Below are 18,354 nucleotides of genomic sequence, written 5' to 3' on the forward strand. Positions count from 1 at the left end.
CTGCAGAAAAACCTAAACGAGAATGGCAGAATCGAAGACTTTAACGCGTGAAACTGACGTCGCTGTCGTCGATGAAAGAGTTGCGGCCGCTCAAAAGCACACCAAAGATCATGGTCGCTCGCGGTCTTCATCCGTCAATCGCCGGTCGGAAGAAGCGCATACCGAGACATCAAACGCTCCTGGAGGATACACCAGGTTACTTCCTTGGGACCCCCGACCTGGCTTTGCACATATTGACGGCGACGTCGATGGACTCGGATACAATGAGACTTCCGTTGATATTGTTTGTGTGCCGTGCCCGGGCGCTGATCCCGTTGAGACTTGGGCCCGCGACCCACTACCAGATGGATACTTTGAGCACTCTACCGGCGACGTGCCACTGACTGCAGTGAAAGAACTCGCTGGAGCCACTATTTTGTCGCCGACCATTAATCGTCACCTCCCTAAAGCCGCCCATCTATGGGTGAGGCAAGGTATAAGGAAGGAAGTGAGCGAAGCCAGAGTACTATTGTACCGGCATCGAGAGATGATTGAAGGCCTTACTCTGGAAGAACTTGCACAAGACTTGATTGAGCAGGTCTGGAATGTGAGGGACGGCAAGGTGCGGAATAACAACCTTGACCTTGGAGAGGCAAAGGCTCTGACATATGCTCTAGCAACGATCCCGACCCTTATTCTTCATCGCCCATAGTGTTGGAGGCTTGGTTGTTGAGTTGGCCCTCCTCAAAGCTACTCAAAACTCTCGCTATAAGCCATTCATGTACAACTGCCATGGCATCACATTCTTTGGTTAGTGTGAATAACAAACCTGCATGCAAATGAGTTCTAACTTTTGTCCGTCCAGCCACTCCTCACCGCGGCTCGAGTTATCTCTCAAAAAACAATCTGAAAGACAGCATCCAACGTCTTCTTCACCTGCAGCGGCCTCTACCGCGCTCTATCTCTGACGAGCTGCGTCTCGGGCACAAGCCCATGCTCAAGATGCATGATGAATTTGCGACGATTGCCAGCGAGCTTCGGATATGGACCTTTTACGAGACCATTGACTCTCAGCTTTCGGGGTCCGGATCCAAGAGTCGCGGTACAGCAAAGGAAGTCCGGTTTGGAGCCCCGATAGCCTCCATCAAGTCCTCATTAGTCGATGTGAGGCAAGAGCGAGTATTTTCTCTCGACAGTAATCATTCGGATTGCGCTTCTTTTGGGAAAGGTAATACCGAAACGATGAACACTTACCTAAGGGAACTCGCTGCAGCTGTTAAGAAGGCTACCGAGCTTAGCTCTCAACATATTCACACTCCGTTACGTCTCAAAGAGCATGTCAAGGTTGAAATCATCGGGTTTTACGATGATCCTGATGCCGAGATAGACTCGGACATACGATTATATTTCACCAAGCCGCATCTTCAAGAGTTTTTGGAGAAGGGTCCTCACCGGTGTCTGGAAGAGCGCCTGAGGAAAACAACCCTCCCAATGCGATCCGATCCGGAGTTGTCACAACAGATACACGATGACTTACAAAGGACTAGCAGTGGACTGGGCTTGACGCTAGGATATCAAGGCCCACAACAAGAAGCGGGACATATAGATTCAAAATCAGAAAGATTGTCGAGGACTTCTGATTCCGAAAGCAAAGGCTCACCACCAATTGTTGTGACGCGATCACCAATGCCAGACAACACCAGGTCGATGCCTACTGAGATGGTGCGTCGCATGGCATCACTTACGGTACCAGCGCTCTCGACGCCAAGTTTCAGTCGGCCACCCAGCCAAAGCAGCAATGCCGAAAGCACTAGATCAGATCCCACAGATCTAGAGCTATCGCCTAAGGCCGCTGGCCGGCACAGTCTTGATGAGGTGAACACTGAGAAAACTCATTCGGGCCCGTTTACTGGACACCAAGATCAGCCATCTAGAGCATCGCCGCTAGATGACGCGACAGCAGGGTTCTCAAGGCCTAATCCCTTAGCGAGGAAGTTCATGTGGATTCATACCCCTTTTACAAATCCATCATGGGTAAAAGTCAGTAATCTTGCATTCCCTCATGCTCACGTTTAATCGTTGACATGCTGTAGGACATCTTCAGTGTTATTGCCAACCCGCATGACCCAAGCTTCATCAAACTCTTCAATTACGATAACTGGACATCGAAACACGTCATTGGAAGACATTCTCAATCACAAGCATCATTTGTCAAGCCGGCATGTAGCTTGATTCCAGCTGGCTCAGGTAGAAATGAACTCAGGGACTAGTCAAAATTCTCATACTGATACGCTCGCAGCACCATCTCCTCACCCATCGCCTAATCTTTCCGGCCGTGTTAGTCCTGCTACCGGCCCCTCCTCGTCCTACTTGTATCTTTATCTTCCTTTCTTGCATTTCGATAGGTACATCGACATCTTGCAAAGAAGGAACTTTATTCTGCGTCGCATGCAACATGGCCGTGCGCGTCCTGTCCCTCGGGACGTTGCAGACCTGGAGTCAGCTGAGTTGCGGATGATTTGGGAATACATTGGCTACGATCCCCCACTCAATTACCGCCGAACACTAGACCAATATGATTATCCGTCACTCAGAGATACATGGGCTCGGGATGACGACCAAATGCTATACAAGCTGACAAAGGATCAATCTTCGAGTGGCGATGATCGTGAACCGTCAGCTTTGAATCGGAGACGAACGGCAAGCTCCGCCTGGAGCCCGACAGACAAGCTGACACCGTCTAGTACAGGGCTGCTCGAGGATGAAGCAAGCGACAGCGAAGGGGTAGAGGAAGATTTGGACAAAGTTATCAAAGATGGCAAGGTCCTTATGGTCGACCAACTTTGGCTGTGGGCTATCGATACGCGTAAGTTTTCTGTCATTTTGTGTTTTCAATGAGGTAAGCAATGCTGACGTTCGACGGCAGAAACCTTAACCACCTTCTTCTCGAAGAGGGAGTCCAAACCGAAAGAAGGACCACTGTTTCAGCAAGCGGATTTGAGAAACAGTGTCTATAATGAACTGAACGGCGACCTGACAGGACGCTGCGAAAACGCGCTTGATCTGGCAGCTTTTATCGTGCTGCATGCCATCACTGTTCTCCTGGACAGGACTTCGCATCCTGATCTGGAGATTTTCCGAATATTTGAGGAGGCGATAAGCATGCTCGTACGCTCCCCCATGAATATGCTTCTTGGAATCTTGGAATCTAACCTGGAGATATCTTCACTTGGCTATCTAGACTGAACGCATGACTTCATCGCTCAAACGCTTTCGCATGCAAACATTCAAAGACGTCGATGTCGACTCGGATGACAGCAATCGCCCTGACTCCATCAAGAAACGCCATAGGCGAGAACTCCAGGAAGCTGAGCGCGAAAATCGTGAAAATACATCTGCGCTCATGGAGCTTCGTGACATGGAGGATGAGCTCAGGTCAATTGAAAGATTGTTTGAAGGCCAAGAAATGGTGGTCAACAATATGAAGTCCATATTTGAAAGCGACGATCTGAAAGAACTCACGCAAAACGGAGTTTTGTATCTCGAGGAGGCACTGCGCAAGTTGGATGAGTACAAGAGCCAGACGACGGAAATGTTGAAGAGAGTCGATACGACACGCAATGACGTAGGTTTCATGCCTAGAACTTGTGGTAGTTTTTGCTTGTTAACACTCTGCAGTATGAGAAACTTCTCGAAATGGTTCAACGCCAGGCTCAAGTTGACGAAGTTCGCTGGTCGCGCCTTCAAACAGAGCTTGCATCCTCACAGAACCTTTCTGTAATGATTTTCACGACCTTCACTGTCATATTCCTGCCGTTATCGTTCTTCACCAGCCTTTTTGGCATGAACACGGTTGAATGGGATGAGCAGCTTCCTTCGATCGGATTCATAGGTGCCATATCGTTACCTTTATCCGTGTTCTTAATCGTGGCTGCCCTTGTGTCCGCATTTAGTACCCGCGTGCAAGGTGTGGTACGAAGTGGATATAGAGGGGGCAAGACTGTTTTCATGTTCATGTGGGCTGGTGTGAAGAAGATCGTGCCGGAAGAAAAGAGAGTGAACAGAAGGAAGAGAATCGACAGGCAAGAGAAGGAAGAGATGAAAACGAGAATAAAGGATCGCGGCTATGATTTCTGGGCAACGGTCAGGAAAGAAAGGGGGAGTGAGTATCGCATTCCAGAGGTCAATCGTAACAAGGGCAGTACAGGGATGAGGGGCTCATGAGTAACTTTACTTGATGAATCAAGTCAGTTTACGACTGAAATAGTCTTATTAGAAATACGGACTTTATCTTCTTTTTGGAAACAAACAAAACGAGGACTAGACTTGGACACGAATCACTGCCAAGCCAAACACCGGGTCTTTAGGCAACATTGTTGGGCAGCAGAAATGCTTGTTACTAGACTGTTCAGGCGGTGCTTGTTTGCTGCTTTGTGACGACGCGTTCCAAGCTTGATCTGAAAAGGTTTCAGGGCTCATCACCACAGGGATTGCCCCAGGCGCAACCTGGTGAAACTGCAGTGTAGACCTCATTCAGCACCGCGATTACGTGGACCCATTGACAGTGAAAGGTGACAAGAGAGGATGAAAGACCAATGATCAGATTGATGATTGATTCAAGTGTACTACAGCCGATCTCATGTGTCTGGAAGAATTACAACGAGATTCGTCGCAGTCAATTTTTAAGATTAAGAGCGGAACAAACATGTTCGTTGCTTCTGGTTGTGAACCGTGAACTAAGATCCAAATTTCAATACAGTTCACTCTATTTCCGTGTGATTCCCCTCAATGAGGCTGTGAATGCACGGAGCTAGGCAGGCCTGCACATGTTATTCATGCAACAACCAGAGCCATCACTGCGCTGATTCAGGTGCCATCAGGCTTGCGCCCGCAGTTCATGAACGCCTCAGAAATGGAAGCATTTTTGTCAAAATGTTCCGTTAGGAGAAGCGTAGCCGTATGAGATGTGTTCGCTACTCCGTACTGGCCAGATGATGGTTCAGTTAATTACCAGGTTGACAAACGATTTCTATCCAGCTGGCGAGGTTATCGGGTGTTTCGATCGGGGAAAATAACCCGTTTGCATTACCTCCGTCTCTAACATCGCGCATGCTGCCGGGGTAAGCCTTAAATTCTGGAGACCGGTCTTAAGCTTACGGCTTCAAGCCGGGTCCGCTTGAGGTATTTGCGGAAGATCACCTTGGCCGAGTTAAGTAATCATAGTTTATTGGCTCGCGTTCGTATGCGATTGCGAATTCCCCGGTAAACAAGCTCCTAAAACGGCATGCTTAGATCGGATTGGCACCGTAGGCGAGATGTTGGGCTTTCAGTCAAGTTAGATCCATGCAGGCGGTAACGTCCGGGCTAACTTTTGAGTTTTCTCGAAAATGCGAGTCAGATTCCAAATGCCTTTTTCAAACGCTCGCGCGACGTACACTCCGACCAAAACAACCTGGCGCAGTAGCATACTTAATTGTGGCCCTTTATCCCATTTGTATAATTGATGTCTTTGGTCTGATATTCTTTCATTCGGTTGTTTAGCGATTATTGGATTTTCCCGTGCTTACCACAGGCATTTCTCTTTCGTCCGAGTTCCGTGCTGGCGCAATCCCTCGAAGATGCTGGTATCATCATTAATATCGTTCTTGGTTGTTTGCCTCGCTGAGGCGGCCCAGCTTGGATCAGTACAAGTGGAATACATCAAGGATTTGCCAGCAGAATGGACACTAGCCCGTCCTGCAGATCCTGACCATAAGTTCCAACTGTCCATCGCCATAGACAGGAGCCTTCATGTCGAGTGGGCCCTCTACAGCGTATCGACTCCCGGGCATGATTCCTACGGCAGACATCTGTCAAGAGAAGAGGCTCAAGCTCTTCTCAAACCTGATGATGGATCCCGCGACATGATAGTAGACTGGCTAGTCAAGCAAGGGAACGCAAATCCGTCAGACATCGTTGACGACAATCACTGGATCCGACTTACGACAACGGTAGAAAACGCTAACAGAATGCTGGATGCGGAATTTTCTTGGTTCCGAAATATCAACAGTGGAAAAGAAGTTTTGAGAACTCTTCAATACTCGCTTCCCGGAGATTTGATGAACAAGATTTCGCTTATCACTCCAACGACGAGATTCTGCTCTCACCCAATGATGCACCAAGAGCCGGCTTCATCTTCGAATAACGACAAGGCTATCATCGAGGAGCTTCGCAAGCACAAGAGGTCTTTCTCAGGTGTGACTGCTGAGCCTCTGTGGAGGTCCGCGGCAGCAGTGGTTCCTCTTGCTCCTATTTCACGGGCGCAAGTCGATGCAACTTGTAACCGAACTGTCACTCCCAATTGTATCAGAGCTCTTTACAACGTCCCTCAAAACATCTCGGTCAGCCAAGCACGGGGACTGGGTGTATACGCGTCGCAGAATCAGGTGGCAAAGTTCGCAGACTTTGCTCTCTTCGCCCAGAACATTGATCCTCCATCAACAGGTGTCAACTTCTCCTTTCTCAGTATCAACGGAGGAGTCACAAGCCAAGAACAGAATCAGTTTTCAAACGCCGAGCTGAACTTCGACGTCCAATACACCGCTGCGCTGTCTAATCCGGTTCCCAACATCGTTACTGCTGTAGCCGGAGATGGTCCCATTCAGCTAGAGCTGGGAGGCACTCCTGGAGACACGACCGAACCCTGGCTGATTTGGCTTGATGCGATGCTCAAGTTGCCGGACGACAAGCTACCGCATACAATCACTACTAGCTTTGGCGAGAACGAACAGTCGCTTCCAGATGGCTACGTCCAACAAGTTTGCAACCAGTTTGGCGCTCTCGGTGCCAGGGGCGTTACAATGTTTGCTGCGTCGGGTGACTCCGGACCCGGTAACACGTGCGTTACGAACGATGGCACCAATAGTACACGTTTCAACGCCGTGTTCCCAGCGTCTTGCCCATTTGTTACTGGCGTCGGCGGTGTCAAGGGCGTCGCTCCAGAGCGCGCGAGTGACTTTTCGAGTGGTGGGTTCTCGGACAAGTTTGCTAGGCCGGCATATCAAGACCAAGCTGTGCCACCATATGTTACGGGCACCATCGGCAACCAGTTCCAGGGCCTGTTTAATGCATCAGGCAGAGGTTTCCCTGACGTTAGCGCTCAGAGCTTCAACGCTACGTTCGTCTCCGGAGGCCAGTTAGGCGGTTTTCAAGGCACGAGTGCTGCGGCGCCAATTTGGGCGGGCATGATGGGAATGGTTAATGCGGCGCTCATACAGGCGGGCAAACCCCCGATGGGATTTATAAACCCTTGGCTCTACAGTGGTGGTTTGCAAGCTATGAATGATGTGACAGTTGGCGCATCTGTTGGCTGCACAGGCACCACTGCATTCGGGACTCAAAAGTTTCCGCCTCAGTTCGGAGCCAAACTGGTACCAAATGCCAGTTGGCCAGCAGCAAAAGGCTGGGATGCTGTTACAGGCTTAGGAACTCCGGATGTTGGTAAGATTCTGGCGTTGAGAATGAAGATGTAAATACGGGAAACCCGGGTTCTGAAAAAGTCAAGGTGTGGCTGTATGAGAACATAACTGCGTATATTCAGCAACAAGATTACATAGCATTTTTTAACATTTCTTTCCACTTTATACAAACTTATCCATTCATATGAGAGTTTGAGAATAGAAGAAATCAACTAGCGCAGATAGAATGTTCAGCAAGGTCAATGTTTCCAAAAAGAAGCAACAAAGAGGTAAGCTACTTCGCTGTTATGATTACAGTAGCTTTTGCTGCCTCGAGTGGAACAACTTGTAAACGTAGCTAAGTACGACATTGCCCACATTCTTGTGCTTGTTCCAGGAAAATTTAGGGTACCCTTCTAAACGTAATGACCCACGGCAAATTATTCAAGGCGCTGCAGCGCACTTTACAACTCTCATGCATTATTATCAAGCTTATCGAAATCTAGGAAACTAAGATGATCGAAGAAGGAGCTTTGCCAACCATGCGTTATCTAGTACGCTTCACTGAAAGGTCAGGGTGCTTTTGCTAACTTTTAATATCAGAGGGATACCCGTCCGGGTGTTTCAACAGGAATTCTACTCAGATGTGATGAAAAGTCTTATATATGATCTAGAAGCTGTAGAAGGGGGCGTTGAAGTGGGTGGTGGAGTTTGACTTCTCCTGCTTACCCGTCACGGCGGCACTTGAGCGCCTACCTTACCTACCCTCGCAAGGCCCGATGGTCGGCAGCCAGCAGCTTCGGCGGCTACGAAGCCACTACCCCGAGATCAGACTATCCAAACATTAGGAGCTATTGTTATGGCCAAGATATGGAAATACAAGCTTGCAGCTAAATGAATTGGGGATACAACAGGATGATCAATTATACTTCAGGCGTCAATGAGTAGGAACAACTCTTTTGGACACTCACTCCCTCGCCATTACATCTCATTAACCTGCTTACGCATGGTTATTCTGCTTTGTATGTTTACTTGCTTGAAAGAACCATCGTCCATTCATAAGGCTTTTGCAGAAACGAGACCTTCAGTACTGCTTGCATTATTTTCACAACGCAACGGTTCACGAAGAAATGAGTTACCAATGAGCGAGACACGCCTACAGCGTCAAGGCAGGTCGGAAGTTACTTCCACTTTTGAGCTACTCAATGATTACTGGGTCCAAAGACAGTTACTTGAACATGCTTCTCGGGCTCAGCAAGGCATCAACCATTTAATCCTGGCAGCTTTCAAGAGAAGCATAGTTATCATTTACAACACTTCGACAGAATTCAAACAAAACATTGGCATAACATGCCCAAGTTGCTTCTCACAAGTTTCAGCATTAGCATTAAATAATGCACATTTGAAGATAAGACGGCGCGCTGAAGCTTTTCCCTTTAAAATAGCCAGTTTCTCACTTTGTATCTGGATTCGATTTGAAACATAACGTTATATGAAATCTATATTGGGGGTCTTTGATGAATAATTCCCACTGGAACATGTTTTTAATGGATGCTCCATTTGTCTATCAAAAGTTTACTCACACGTAGCTATTGCATGTCCTTTGACTGAGACCCAATCGTTTTACTTCTCTGCACCCCAATCTTGATTTTAAAGGTTAGTAAGTAATGGGACGCCTTCCCGTCTCCCTTATGATGGCCAGTTCATTTTGTGTCAGGGGTGGAGGCGGTTTGCTGGCCTTACAGGTGCAAAGCCCACGTGGAGGCCATTCTTTGTACTGCGTGGGCAACAGCTTAACGTGTACAGAGACTACTTATAGACAGATATTGCTGTCCTCAGAGCTATGCCCATGTTACAAAATATTAGTGCAACAGCTGTTACAACTTTCCCTGTTAAATCAGGCCTTTTAAATACCTTTCTAGAGTCGTTGGGTCGTCAATTGGAGATATAAAATTTCGAACTATTCATATGTGAAGCTATCGTAGTAGAACCCGTGGCTATGACCCAAGAACTGCTCGCAGGCATGTCAAAAGTATCAGCTACGTGAATACCCAGGTGGTAGATCCTTCGCAGTCATCTAGTTTAGAGTCAGCATTATATGAACACATCGATTATAACAATATGTCTCCGGGCTGATGCATCGTTATCTGCCATTCATGCCTTTATATTGCAAGTGATATGACTTACAACATGTCTACGCAGGTATCAGACAATTCAGGTTTATTTTCGCACTACGCGTTGGGTGATTTTGATTTCATCTGCACTTGCGTTGTCAGACCCAACTGCCTTGAGTTCTTATGATGCCGGTAGTGTTGCGATGTGGCATGAGAGATTTAATCAATGTCTTTTGATACTTTGCCATAAAAAGACTTTGCCCAATCATCACGGTTCCCGGTCTCTTTAGGCCATGAAAAAAGCGTATCTGAATAACCCTGTTCCCTCATATGGGTAACTGGCCAGCCTTGTTTAGTCTCTCATCGACGAATCAAATATTATTTTTCTTTTCAATTCTCTGGGAATCTGGATAGGAGAACTTTCTTATGTCGATACAAACAAAATGGAGTACGTTTGTAAAAGATTATGAGCTGAAGTAAGGTTTGATTATCGGAAGCAAACATTTATCCCGAGATTGTAATACGGACACTGTAGACCAACAACGTTTCATGCAAAATTATGATGCAGATCAAAGACATCAAAGAAAGCCCAATACGTATTAATAAAAGCCAATGCCAACTGGACTCTGCAAGTTTTCTACTCTTCTTTGTTGATGATTAAGCTTATTGACAGAGCATAATATGCTTGAGTCACTGTCATAAGTTTCAAGCAGGAGAAGACGACGTTTATAGTCATGGTTACTGCCAGTTTCCATTTACGTTTTCATTTTCAACAAACTACTGCTATACAAATCGAAAAGACACTAATTACTGGAGTAACCGTTTCTAGAAACATATCACTTGGTGGAGCAGGTAAACTATGTGACAGAGGCACCACTGTTGAATCGCAGTCACGCATTTACCCCAAAGGGAGAAGTAGGACATTCGGAAGGCCATGTAGGGACCGCACTGTTCGGTAACAGGTGCACCAATACGCATTAACCGACGTGAACCTCACCCTCATTACAGGACGAACTCTTCATGTGAAACCGAAGCAGGTAAAATCTTCTTTAGGCCCAGGTCAAACTAGAGCCATCATCAAGCCCCACCGAACTCATACTTTCGTTAATGCGTACATCTCATATGCTATCGCCTATTAGATCTCCCAAAACGGATGTAGTCAACCTCGATGTACTTGTTCCGGCGTGGCAACCCAATTTGGCAGCCATCTTGCTATCCGCAGGTTCCGGAAACAAAGCCTAGACCCAAACACATTCGATATTTTCGAACTAATAGCCGTTGGAAAAAACCTTGGCTTTCGGATTAGCCCAAATACCGGCTGGAAAGTAGAATAGCGTCGTTTCGAAGCAGCCTCAATATCCACTTCTAGGGCTTTCATCATATGAAATGCCGAGGACGAAGCGTCTCTGGTAGTGCGGGAACTGTTCGAGAAGCCTCAAGATATGCACCCCGCATTAAGTGAGAGACACGAACCGGGCGCGGATACATGGGATCCATAATGGGACAGGGTGTTCACGAACGACATCTTTCAAAGCTGGCAGTGTGACGACAGGAAGTGGATACGGCAGCTCGTCAGACCAGGATGAGGTAAGGTTAACAGTGTCTATTTTTCCCGTTATCCTCTTGTTTTGTTTTCTTTTTTTCGGGTTGCAGAATGCAGTTTGCATAAAGGTCATGGGCCTCTAGATCGTCCCAAAGTGTTCAGATGCCAAGACAATGGTTGGAGATGTGTACGTCTAGTTCCTGCCCCAGTCCTGGATTTCATGCGCTGGCTGCATGACTTCTATTCTCAAGTCAATTCAGACGACTCTGTCTGCACCAGTGGCAGGTAAGTAAGAACGAACTCGGGTGGAGAGAAAGCACCCGCAGCTATCCTGTCTTCGTGTGGACGAGTTTGACCTCGGGATGCACCGCTCTGTACCAGAGTTGCCGGTGAGCATGCGCTACCAAAGTGTATAAAGTTGAAAAGCACCGACATAACCTCAACGCCAAGAGGCACGGGCATCGCGAAATCTTCCGGATCCAGCTCAGGCAAGACGCGCCTCATCGCGTCTTGGCGTGCTTTATCGTTCGTTTCTTATCGTATGGAGCTTTGGGAAGTGCAGTTTCGCCATCTGTTGTTCCCTGAGAATGAGCGATTACTCTTGGCAGCGCCTATACCCTGTCTCGCAATAGTAGTGACAGGATTCAGTTTGCGATTCATTCTGCCGTAGAAAAAATACCAGGAGAGAATTAAACTGTGAATTGTTAGCGGCGAAGTGAAACAGGCATTATTCTTTTGCCAAGGCTGCAAACCCAAAGACAAGGCTGGCAACGATCTCATCCCAGTAGCCGTGCCATTTTAGCCCTCTTACGACCTGTTCACATTTCTGCAGCCTCCACTTCCCGATTTTTATTGCTGAAGATTGTAGCTTTCTACTGTATCAGGAAAGCAACCATCAGAGGGATTAACATAGAGGCAGGCCACAAACTTCGTCCAGCCTTCAGCTGCGTGAAGTTGAGTTGAAAGTGGATCTCCATGGTGATCTGTTGGACGACTCTTGAAATGGCCCCTCGACTTCGTGCACGGAGAAGTTCTTCTGCAGCGCAGACTCCGAGAAACTCACAAAACCGCGCTCGGTTGACGGCAAGCAAGTTCCCCGAAACCATGAAGTTTTCACCATCCAAGAAAATGTGTTCAGAATCTAGTCAGGGGTAGCGTTAGCCTCGCATTTTTTGAACCAAGATTTGTATCAAGTCCACGTGTGAATGGAGAGCCTGCAAGCTAATGTCTTGACAAGCCGGCATCTGGAAAATCAGGAGAGCAGCCTGGTAGGATTTAGGGATGAAGGTTATTGTGGCTTCGCCGCACCACAATTTCCTTCAAGGTGGATTCAAGAACACTGGACCAGAATTCATGGGACATCACGGAGATCACACGGCCGGAAGTCATTCCTGGCTGATATTCGGGACGACTGATATGAATTTAAAGGCCTAACTACACGTGGTTCATGTGCCGCAGCCCAACGGATCCTCCATGCCATATCTGAGTTTATGAGGTTGGAACTGTGCTTCCCACCTCTACCGCGAGAGCCATGATTTAGGACCATCCGGAGCTACGCGTGAGAGCACTACAAAAAGTGAATCCCCCACTTCGGCTTCACTTTTGGCGGCGTCATGGCCGGACAGGGCGGCTTGGCGGAGTTCGGCAACAGAAGGGTGAGGCGCCCGCGGACGGGCGTCGCGCATTTTGGTGGGGAAGGACCAAGCGGCGACGCAAAGACCTTCTCTCCGCAGATGGGTTAGATCATTGAAAGCAGTGCTGGTGGATTTTGTGTTGCAGTCGCCGTTGGGAGCTTTACTGTCATCGGAATTAGGGGGTGGCTGTTTATGGGGCTTATTTCGTAGCTTTTCTACTCTCCATACTCCTGATATCTTTTGGGGGAGTGATAAAATACTGAATACCGATTTGGTCCCAATAATAGTGCTGGTAGCTCGGATGCGTGTGGGAGACGCTGGGGGAAACTTGCTCCAACGACTGTCAAGACTAAGACCAAAATGGCCAAATTAGGTGGTGGCTCTGAGCGTAATCCAAACTTCAGGCTGCTAAAAACAAAAGTTGGGCCTGGAGCAGACACATTTCCGCGTTTGGGTGTACAGGGTGGGAACCTTCGGTAATCGTATTCAGATTCCTGAATGGAGTCGCGACTGGAAAATAGACGGGAAAATAGTTTCAGCTGCGGACATATTTCCGAGAGCGAAAGGATACAGAGCAAAGAGACACTTGGGTGCGTGTCAAGTTCATTCAATCAAGTCAGAGACACAATCTTGACTAGCCTTGATCAGGAAATGTTCTTTTTCTCCGGGGGAGACAACATGACATGGCGTTTGACGGAGGTTCTGAACAAGCAACTCCTTGTTGTATTCTGTCCTTGGCCTTCGGGAGCCCGAAATGGCGGGGGTCAGCAGCGTTGGGAACTGGGGGCAGAGACAACCGTGGGCAGTAAGAAATGTGTCATTCCAGAGACGTCATGCCGCCCTCCTGTAACATGCCAGTTTTGAGCATGGCGGCGCAAATTCTTTCCGAAACCAGCCCTACCTGGCAATCTTCTTCTGTCGGCCCAGCTTCTTTCCGTTCCGCTTGGGTGCACCAATCTGGCATGCGTACCTTGGTATGGCCAATGTATGTGTGCATGTGCCTGTGTGTCGATGAATGTCTAAGTGGAAGAGTAAAGATGGTGTATGGTAAGCAGATGCATGCTAATCGTAGTCCACGTGCGCCAAGCCAGAAACAGGTTTCAAGATCATGTATCGAAACAAACTCCTCGAGAGTATAATAGTTCGTCCCTGTCACCATACCGTAGTAGAGTTCTTACTTCGGAATTGTGCCACGCTGATCTAGTTCGTTCAACACTTATAACTCATCCTCCCAGGGCTTACTCTAACCTGTTATGAGAGGGGTTTTCTCTTCATTGTATCTGTAGGCCTGCACCACAACATCATGCAGCTAACAAAGTCCTTTGCGGCTGCTGCGATCGTCCTTGGGGCCATCTCGGCAGCAGCCCCACTCGAGCGCCGAAGCTTCGGTGCCAACATTCCGAATGACCCCGAACAAATCCGCTTGGTCGAACAGGAAGCTCGTGGATCGCTTCCCAACTCAGCGCCACCACCCAAATTGGAGCCTAGCAGTTTGACTGCCTTCCAGCTTATTCAGTTTAACGAACAATTCGAAGTCGCATTCTTTTCGTCCATGTTGGAGAATGTAACTGCGGGCGGGCCTGGTTGGGAGACGTCAGAGAAGGACAAGATGGTGAATGCCTTGAAAGTTGTGGTTGCTGTACGTGATATCCGCGAGCGAGACAAGTGGCTTTGATCATGTGAACTGACACGATAAACAGCAAGAAAAGCTCCATGCGCTCGATGCGAAAGGCGTTCTAGATCATTTCAAGGCGTTCGCGCCACCGCCCTGCCAGTATCAGTTCCCTTCCAACAGTCTGAAGGAGGCTGTCGCCCTCGCAGAGACGTTTACTTCTGTCGTTCTGGGAACCCTGCAAGATGCTACACAACTTCTCGCAAAGAACGGAGACGCTGGCCCAGTCCGTGCCGTCACATCTGTCATCGGTCAAGAAGGCGAACAAAATGGCTTCTACCGCAGCATACTGGCCCGAGCACCCTCCTCGCAGCCCTTCCTCACAACCTCAATCGCGCCTTTTGCCTATTCCGCGCTACAGTCTTTCGTCGTCAAAGACTCGTGCCCGTTCAAGTTGTCCGAGATCGACATCCCGCTCTTCGCACCTCTGAATGTGCTACAAATGGCACAAGCCGGCGAGGTTAAGGCCAAAGATCAGATGCTCTCCTTCACGGTCGATCTCCGAGAAATTGTGACTGCCGGCAGATTCCTCGGCAAGGACCCCGGTGGACTTTTCGTCACTTACCTCAGCGGCCAGAACGTCCCGTTGAGCGTGCCGGTAAAGAACGGAAAATGGGACGGCTCAAGACTCGAGTTCGACGCTGATTTCCCGTTCCAAAAGAACAGCATGTGGGGACTGACAATCGCTGCGGTGACTTTTGAGGGAGATTTCAAGAATGCCGATGATGTTGTCAAGGGGACACTTGCAGGGCCTGGGTTGATTCAAGTGAATGAATGAGGTTCTCGTTCTTGATTTTAAAAAAGGCATAAGGGCAAGCGGTGTGTGTAAGATTTGAGCGATATCCCAGCCAGGGCGTTTTGTTTTTGGCGTTAGAAAGCATAGATGAGCCTTTGAATTCTAGCACATAATTTTCATCAACTTCTCATGGAGCTTCGACTAGGAATGACAAGACAGTGCAACGATCGTGCGGTCGGGCTCCTCAATAGCGGCAAACGTGGTGACATCAATTACTCGGAATACGGCACCGAAGGGCAAATCGGCAAACAGGGCAGACACACAGCAGGATGTACACCCAGTTGCGCGGGTATGGTGCCGATCTCCGTTGATGATTGCGTGCGAATCGGCTTTTTCATCTCACTCTCCAAGCTGCTAGCACGGTTTCTTGCCACTACAGAATATTCGCAAATTTCAGATGAGTCCTTTTCGAGTCGCGGATTGCACTTGTGACACTTTCGACTCAAGACATGCCTCGAATAGGAAATAGAGGTATGTCCTCATTAATCGGCCCCCCCCCAAGAAGCCGAATACGATTATCAGCCCACTGCCCAAGCCTCTTGTTTCTGGGTTCCCCTCGATAACTTTTTCTGAGGTTCAATGTTAAAAGTGCAGATGGCCCAGCCATTACCGTGGAGATGAGAGATCTCGACGATCACCCGGTCCATGTAGTATTAAGATCGACGGCAAGGTATGGCCGTTGGTAAGATAACGAAAACGCCAAAGCGATTCCCTGTCCGAGGAACAGTCCAGGGCCCGGTGCACGGAGGGCCCTGTCACACACTTTGTCTCGAATGCTCCCAATACCTCGGATTAGGGGTTACTTTCAATAGTTCGGATGTATCCAACAAGACATTACATATTCGATCGTCAGGATGACCTTGTCATTCGATTGAAATACGGTGCTCCGGAGGGGGTTCAGCAAGCGAAGCAGCCTCCAAAAGAGGTAAGCCCAGGAACTTGCTCTAAGCTTCCCCAGAAGGCAGATATGTGGCAAAAGCCTTGAGCTTTTGATCGATTTTGATCTAGAAGTAGCTGCAGCAGTGTTTTCTCACTCGACCGTTGCCTGTCGGTCGCTGTATTCATTCCTTGCTCGCGGCGCCAAATCTGACATGAGCGAATTCTCATGCAGAAGCACAAGGTCACATGATGTAAAAGCCTTTCAAACGCATGGAAAAACACTATCAGACATTTTATTGGCCTACAACTGCGGAAGAATGGCTGCTGAAGCATTCAAGTGGGTGTGAAGATTTTAGACCTCGGATCTCAGACGAAGTTGAGAGCATGTGTTGAGCCAACTTCCATTGCCGAACAAGCACAGGCCAACAGTTGTTGCCAATCGGGAAAATACCGAGCCCCCCGAGAGGGTATTGAAGCGGTCTCATTCTGTGAGAGATGTTTTTAATTCCGGGACATTCTGCTGTGTATGATTCATGATCATCAATTCGAGTCATACTCTTCCTATAAACTAGCTGCTAAGATGGTCTGTGATGGCTCCATTCTGTAGTAAGCTTACTCTAAACTCAATCTTAGCCAGGAGACCTAGCCGCGGCCCCTTGTTTCAAGCATTTCAGGGGCAGCAAGAAGATAATTGGGTCGCGTTTCTGGTCGGCATTCAAGTGTCGATCTACCAATAAAGCTAGGATACCAGTTTGATTCAACGCACATCTTTAACTAAATTTTAACCCCCATGGTAAAGTATGACCAAAATTTCTTGTAGGGGTCCAGCATTTTAGCAAAAGATAGAGGCGGCTTAGCGTCAATAAACATGGCTGACATGGAGGTTTGACAGAAAATCACATGTTGGTCACATCCTCACCAACAACAGAATCTGGACTGCAAGCTAATTCTTGAATGGAGTGGTCAAAGCTGGGATGAAATGTAAGTGGCAGTCCCAAGAAAAGCTAAAGCTGTAAAAAAATATTCTCCTTCAAACTCGGCAATTCTACAGGGCGGCATCATATCCATCTAACTGAGGCTGCGCTATAACTACATTTCGAGCCATTAAGCGGTCTCTGTTTCTTTAAAAACCGTTGAGAAATGGGTATGGGACTGCGGAGAAGCTCGAAACTACCTGTTACCGATTGGCTAAACTGCGGATGCTATGTATGTGTAGCCCAGCCGCAGTCCATGGGATAACACACTTGGTAACAAACCTCAAGGAGCAATAGACGGGGATTGTCAGTCTTGGTTGAGCAGAACAGTATTCGAATCATTAATATATTTTACTATCTTTGCGGATGTTGCATGCCCCCAAGGGAATGCGTCGAAGAACTCGACACGGTTGTTTAACCATTCAGGAATCTCAATACTGGAATGATAGATACCAACGGAGAATGTAGACTGTCAGCGGGGTGAGATTTATAGTAATTGAGCAACTTCAGACCACAGCTTACCTCTATAAAACCAACCTGAGCAAAATCATCTCCTTTTGATTATTAGAAAGTAAGCAATTTATTATTCCGACTTATAAATAAGACTATGTTAATATGGATTTCCATTCCATCCGCTATTCATCATCTGTGCACCTCACAATGTCTTCACCTCTATCCATGCTCTCTGCTCTCGAAGAAGTTGTCCCCCTTCTAGGACTGGCCTACTCGGGCAAAGCAAAAGGCTTTAGAAGTCCTAAGAGGTCTCCCTATTCTGGCGCCGAAGCCGTCGAACCCCGTAACGGATAGGATTCTCCAGTCCTTGGAGCCTAATCTCCTCATAGCTTCTAGCTCATCGCTCCTTGACCTTGCCCCAAAGCCATCGTTGGTCTTTGTGGTGAGCATCTCATCTAAAAACCCTAAGCCCGTCCACTACAACGCAGCCAAAAACACAAGGAGCCCAAGCTGACCCTTCCCCCACCCGGCTTACACAAGCCAGTGGCCAAGGACTCTTCAGCTCTGGGCCTATCCTGCTGATCCAGTGCTTCTGTCCAGCTTAGACGCACAACCAGCAAGGGGCAGCGCAGGATCGGTCCATATCAGTACAGCGATAGACAAGTCGCAGAATGGCGTTGTTGATAAGTGTTACGGCCAGCTAACTGACAGTGGGTTTGTGTTAACAGTAAGCCAGGGATTGAGAGTAGTAACAGTCGTTCCGTGGTCCTGGTCGAATAGATCGTAGATCTTCAAAGGTCTTGGTGATCAGTCAAGGCCTCAACAAGAGTCGTAGAGTAGTCGTCACTTAGGTATAGCTGAAAGTACCGGTTAG

At 48.0% G+C, this 18,354-nt stretch overlaps 3 protein-coding genes across 3 annotated transcripts; all 3 read left to right on the plus strand.

The window, feature by feature from the left end:
• Positions 1-22: 22 nt before the first annotated feature.
• On the plus strand, positions 23-4,203 carry CTRU02_209506 (ankyrin repeat protein; the record flags this gene model as incomplete). The annotated part of the gene is made up of 8 exons (XM_070205281.1): positions 23-601; positions 657-789; positions 845-2,019; positions 2,073-2,226; positions 2,279-2,845; positions 2,906-3,147; positions 3,221-3,604; positions 3,658-4,203. 8 exons carry the CDS (start codon positions 23-25, stop codon positions 4,201-4,203), a joined length of 3,780 nt encoding a protein of 1,259 aa, XP_070060929.1.
• Positions 4,204-5,597: 1,394 nt separating this feature from the next.
• On the plus strand, positions 5,598-7,490 carry CTRU02_209507 (uncharacterized protein; the record flags this gene model as incomplete). Its single annotated transcript, XM_036733493.1, has 1 exon — positions 5,598-7,490. The coding sequence occupies one exon, from the start codon at positions 5,598-5,600 to the stop codon at positions 7,488-7,490; it is 1,893 nt and encodes a 630-aa protein (XP_036574763.1).
• A 6,519-nt stretch (positions 7,491-14,009) lies between these two features.
• CTRU02_209508 (sexual development protein) lies at positions 14,010-15,156 on the plus strand (the record flags this gene model as incomplete). Its single annotated transcript, XM_036733494.1, has 2 exons — positions 14,010-14,345; positions 14,407-15,156. The coding sequence occupies 2 exons, from the start codon at positions 14,010-14,012 to the stop codon at positions 15,154-15,156; spliced, it is 1,086 nt and encodes a 361-aa protein (XP_036574764.1).
• Between the last annotated feature and the right edge of the window lie 3,198 nt (positions 15,157-18,354).

Source organism: Colletotrichum truncatum (genome assembly GCF_014235925.2).
Source record: "Colletotrichum truncatum strain CMES1059 chromosome Unknown Contig_0006, whole genome shotgun sequence".
NCBI classification, from domain to species: domain Eukaryota; kingdom Fungi; phylum Ascomycota; class Sordariomycetes; order Glomerellales; family Glomerellaceae; genus Colletotrichum; species Colletotrichum truncatum.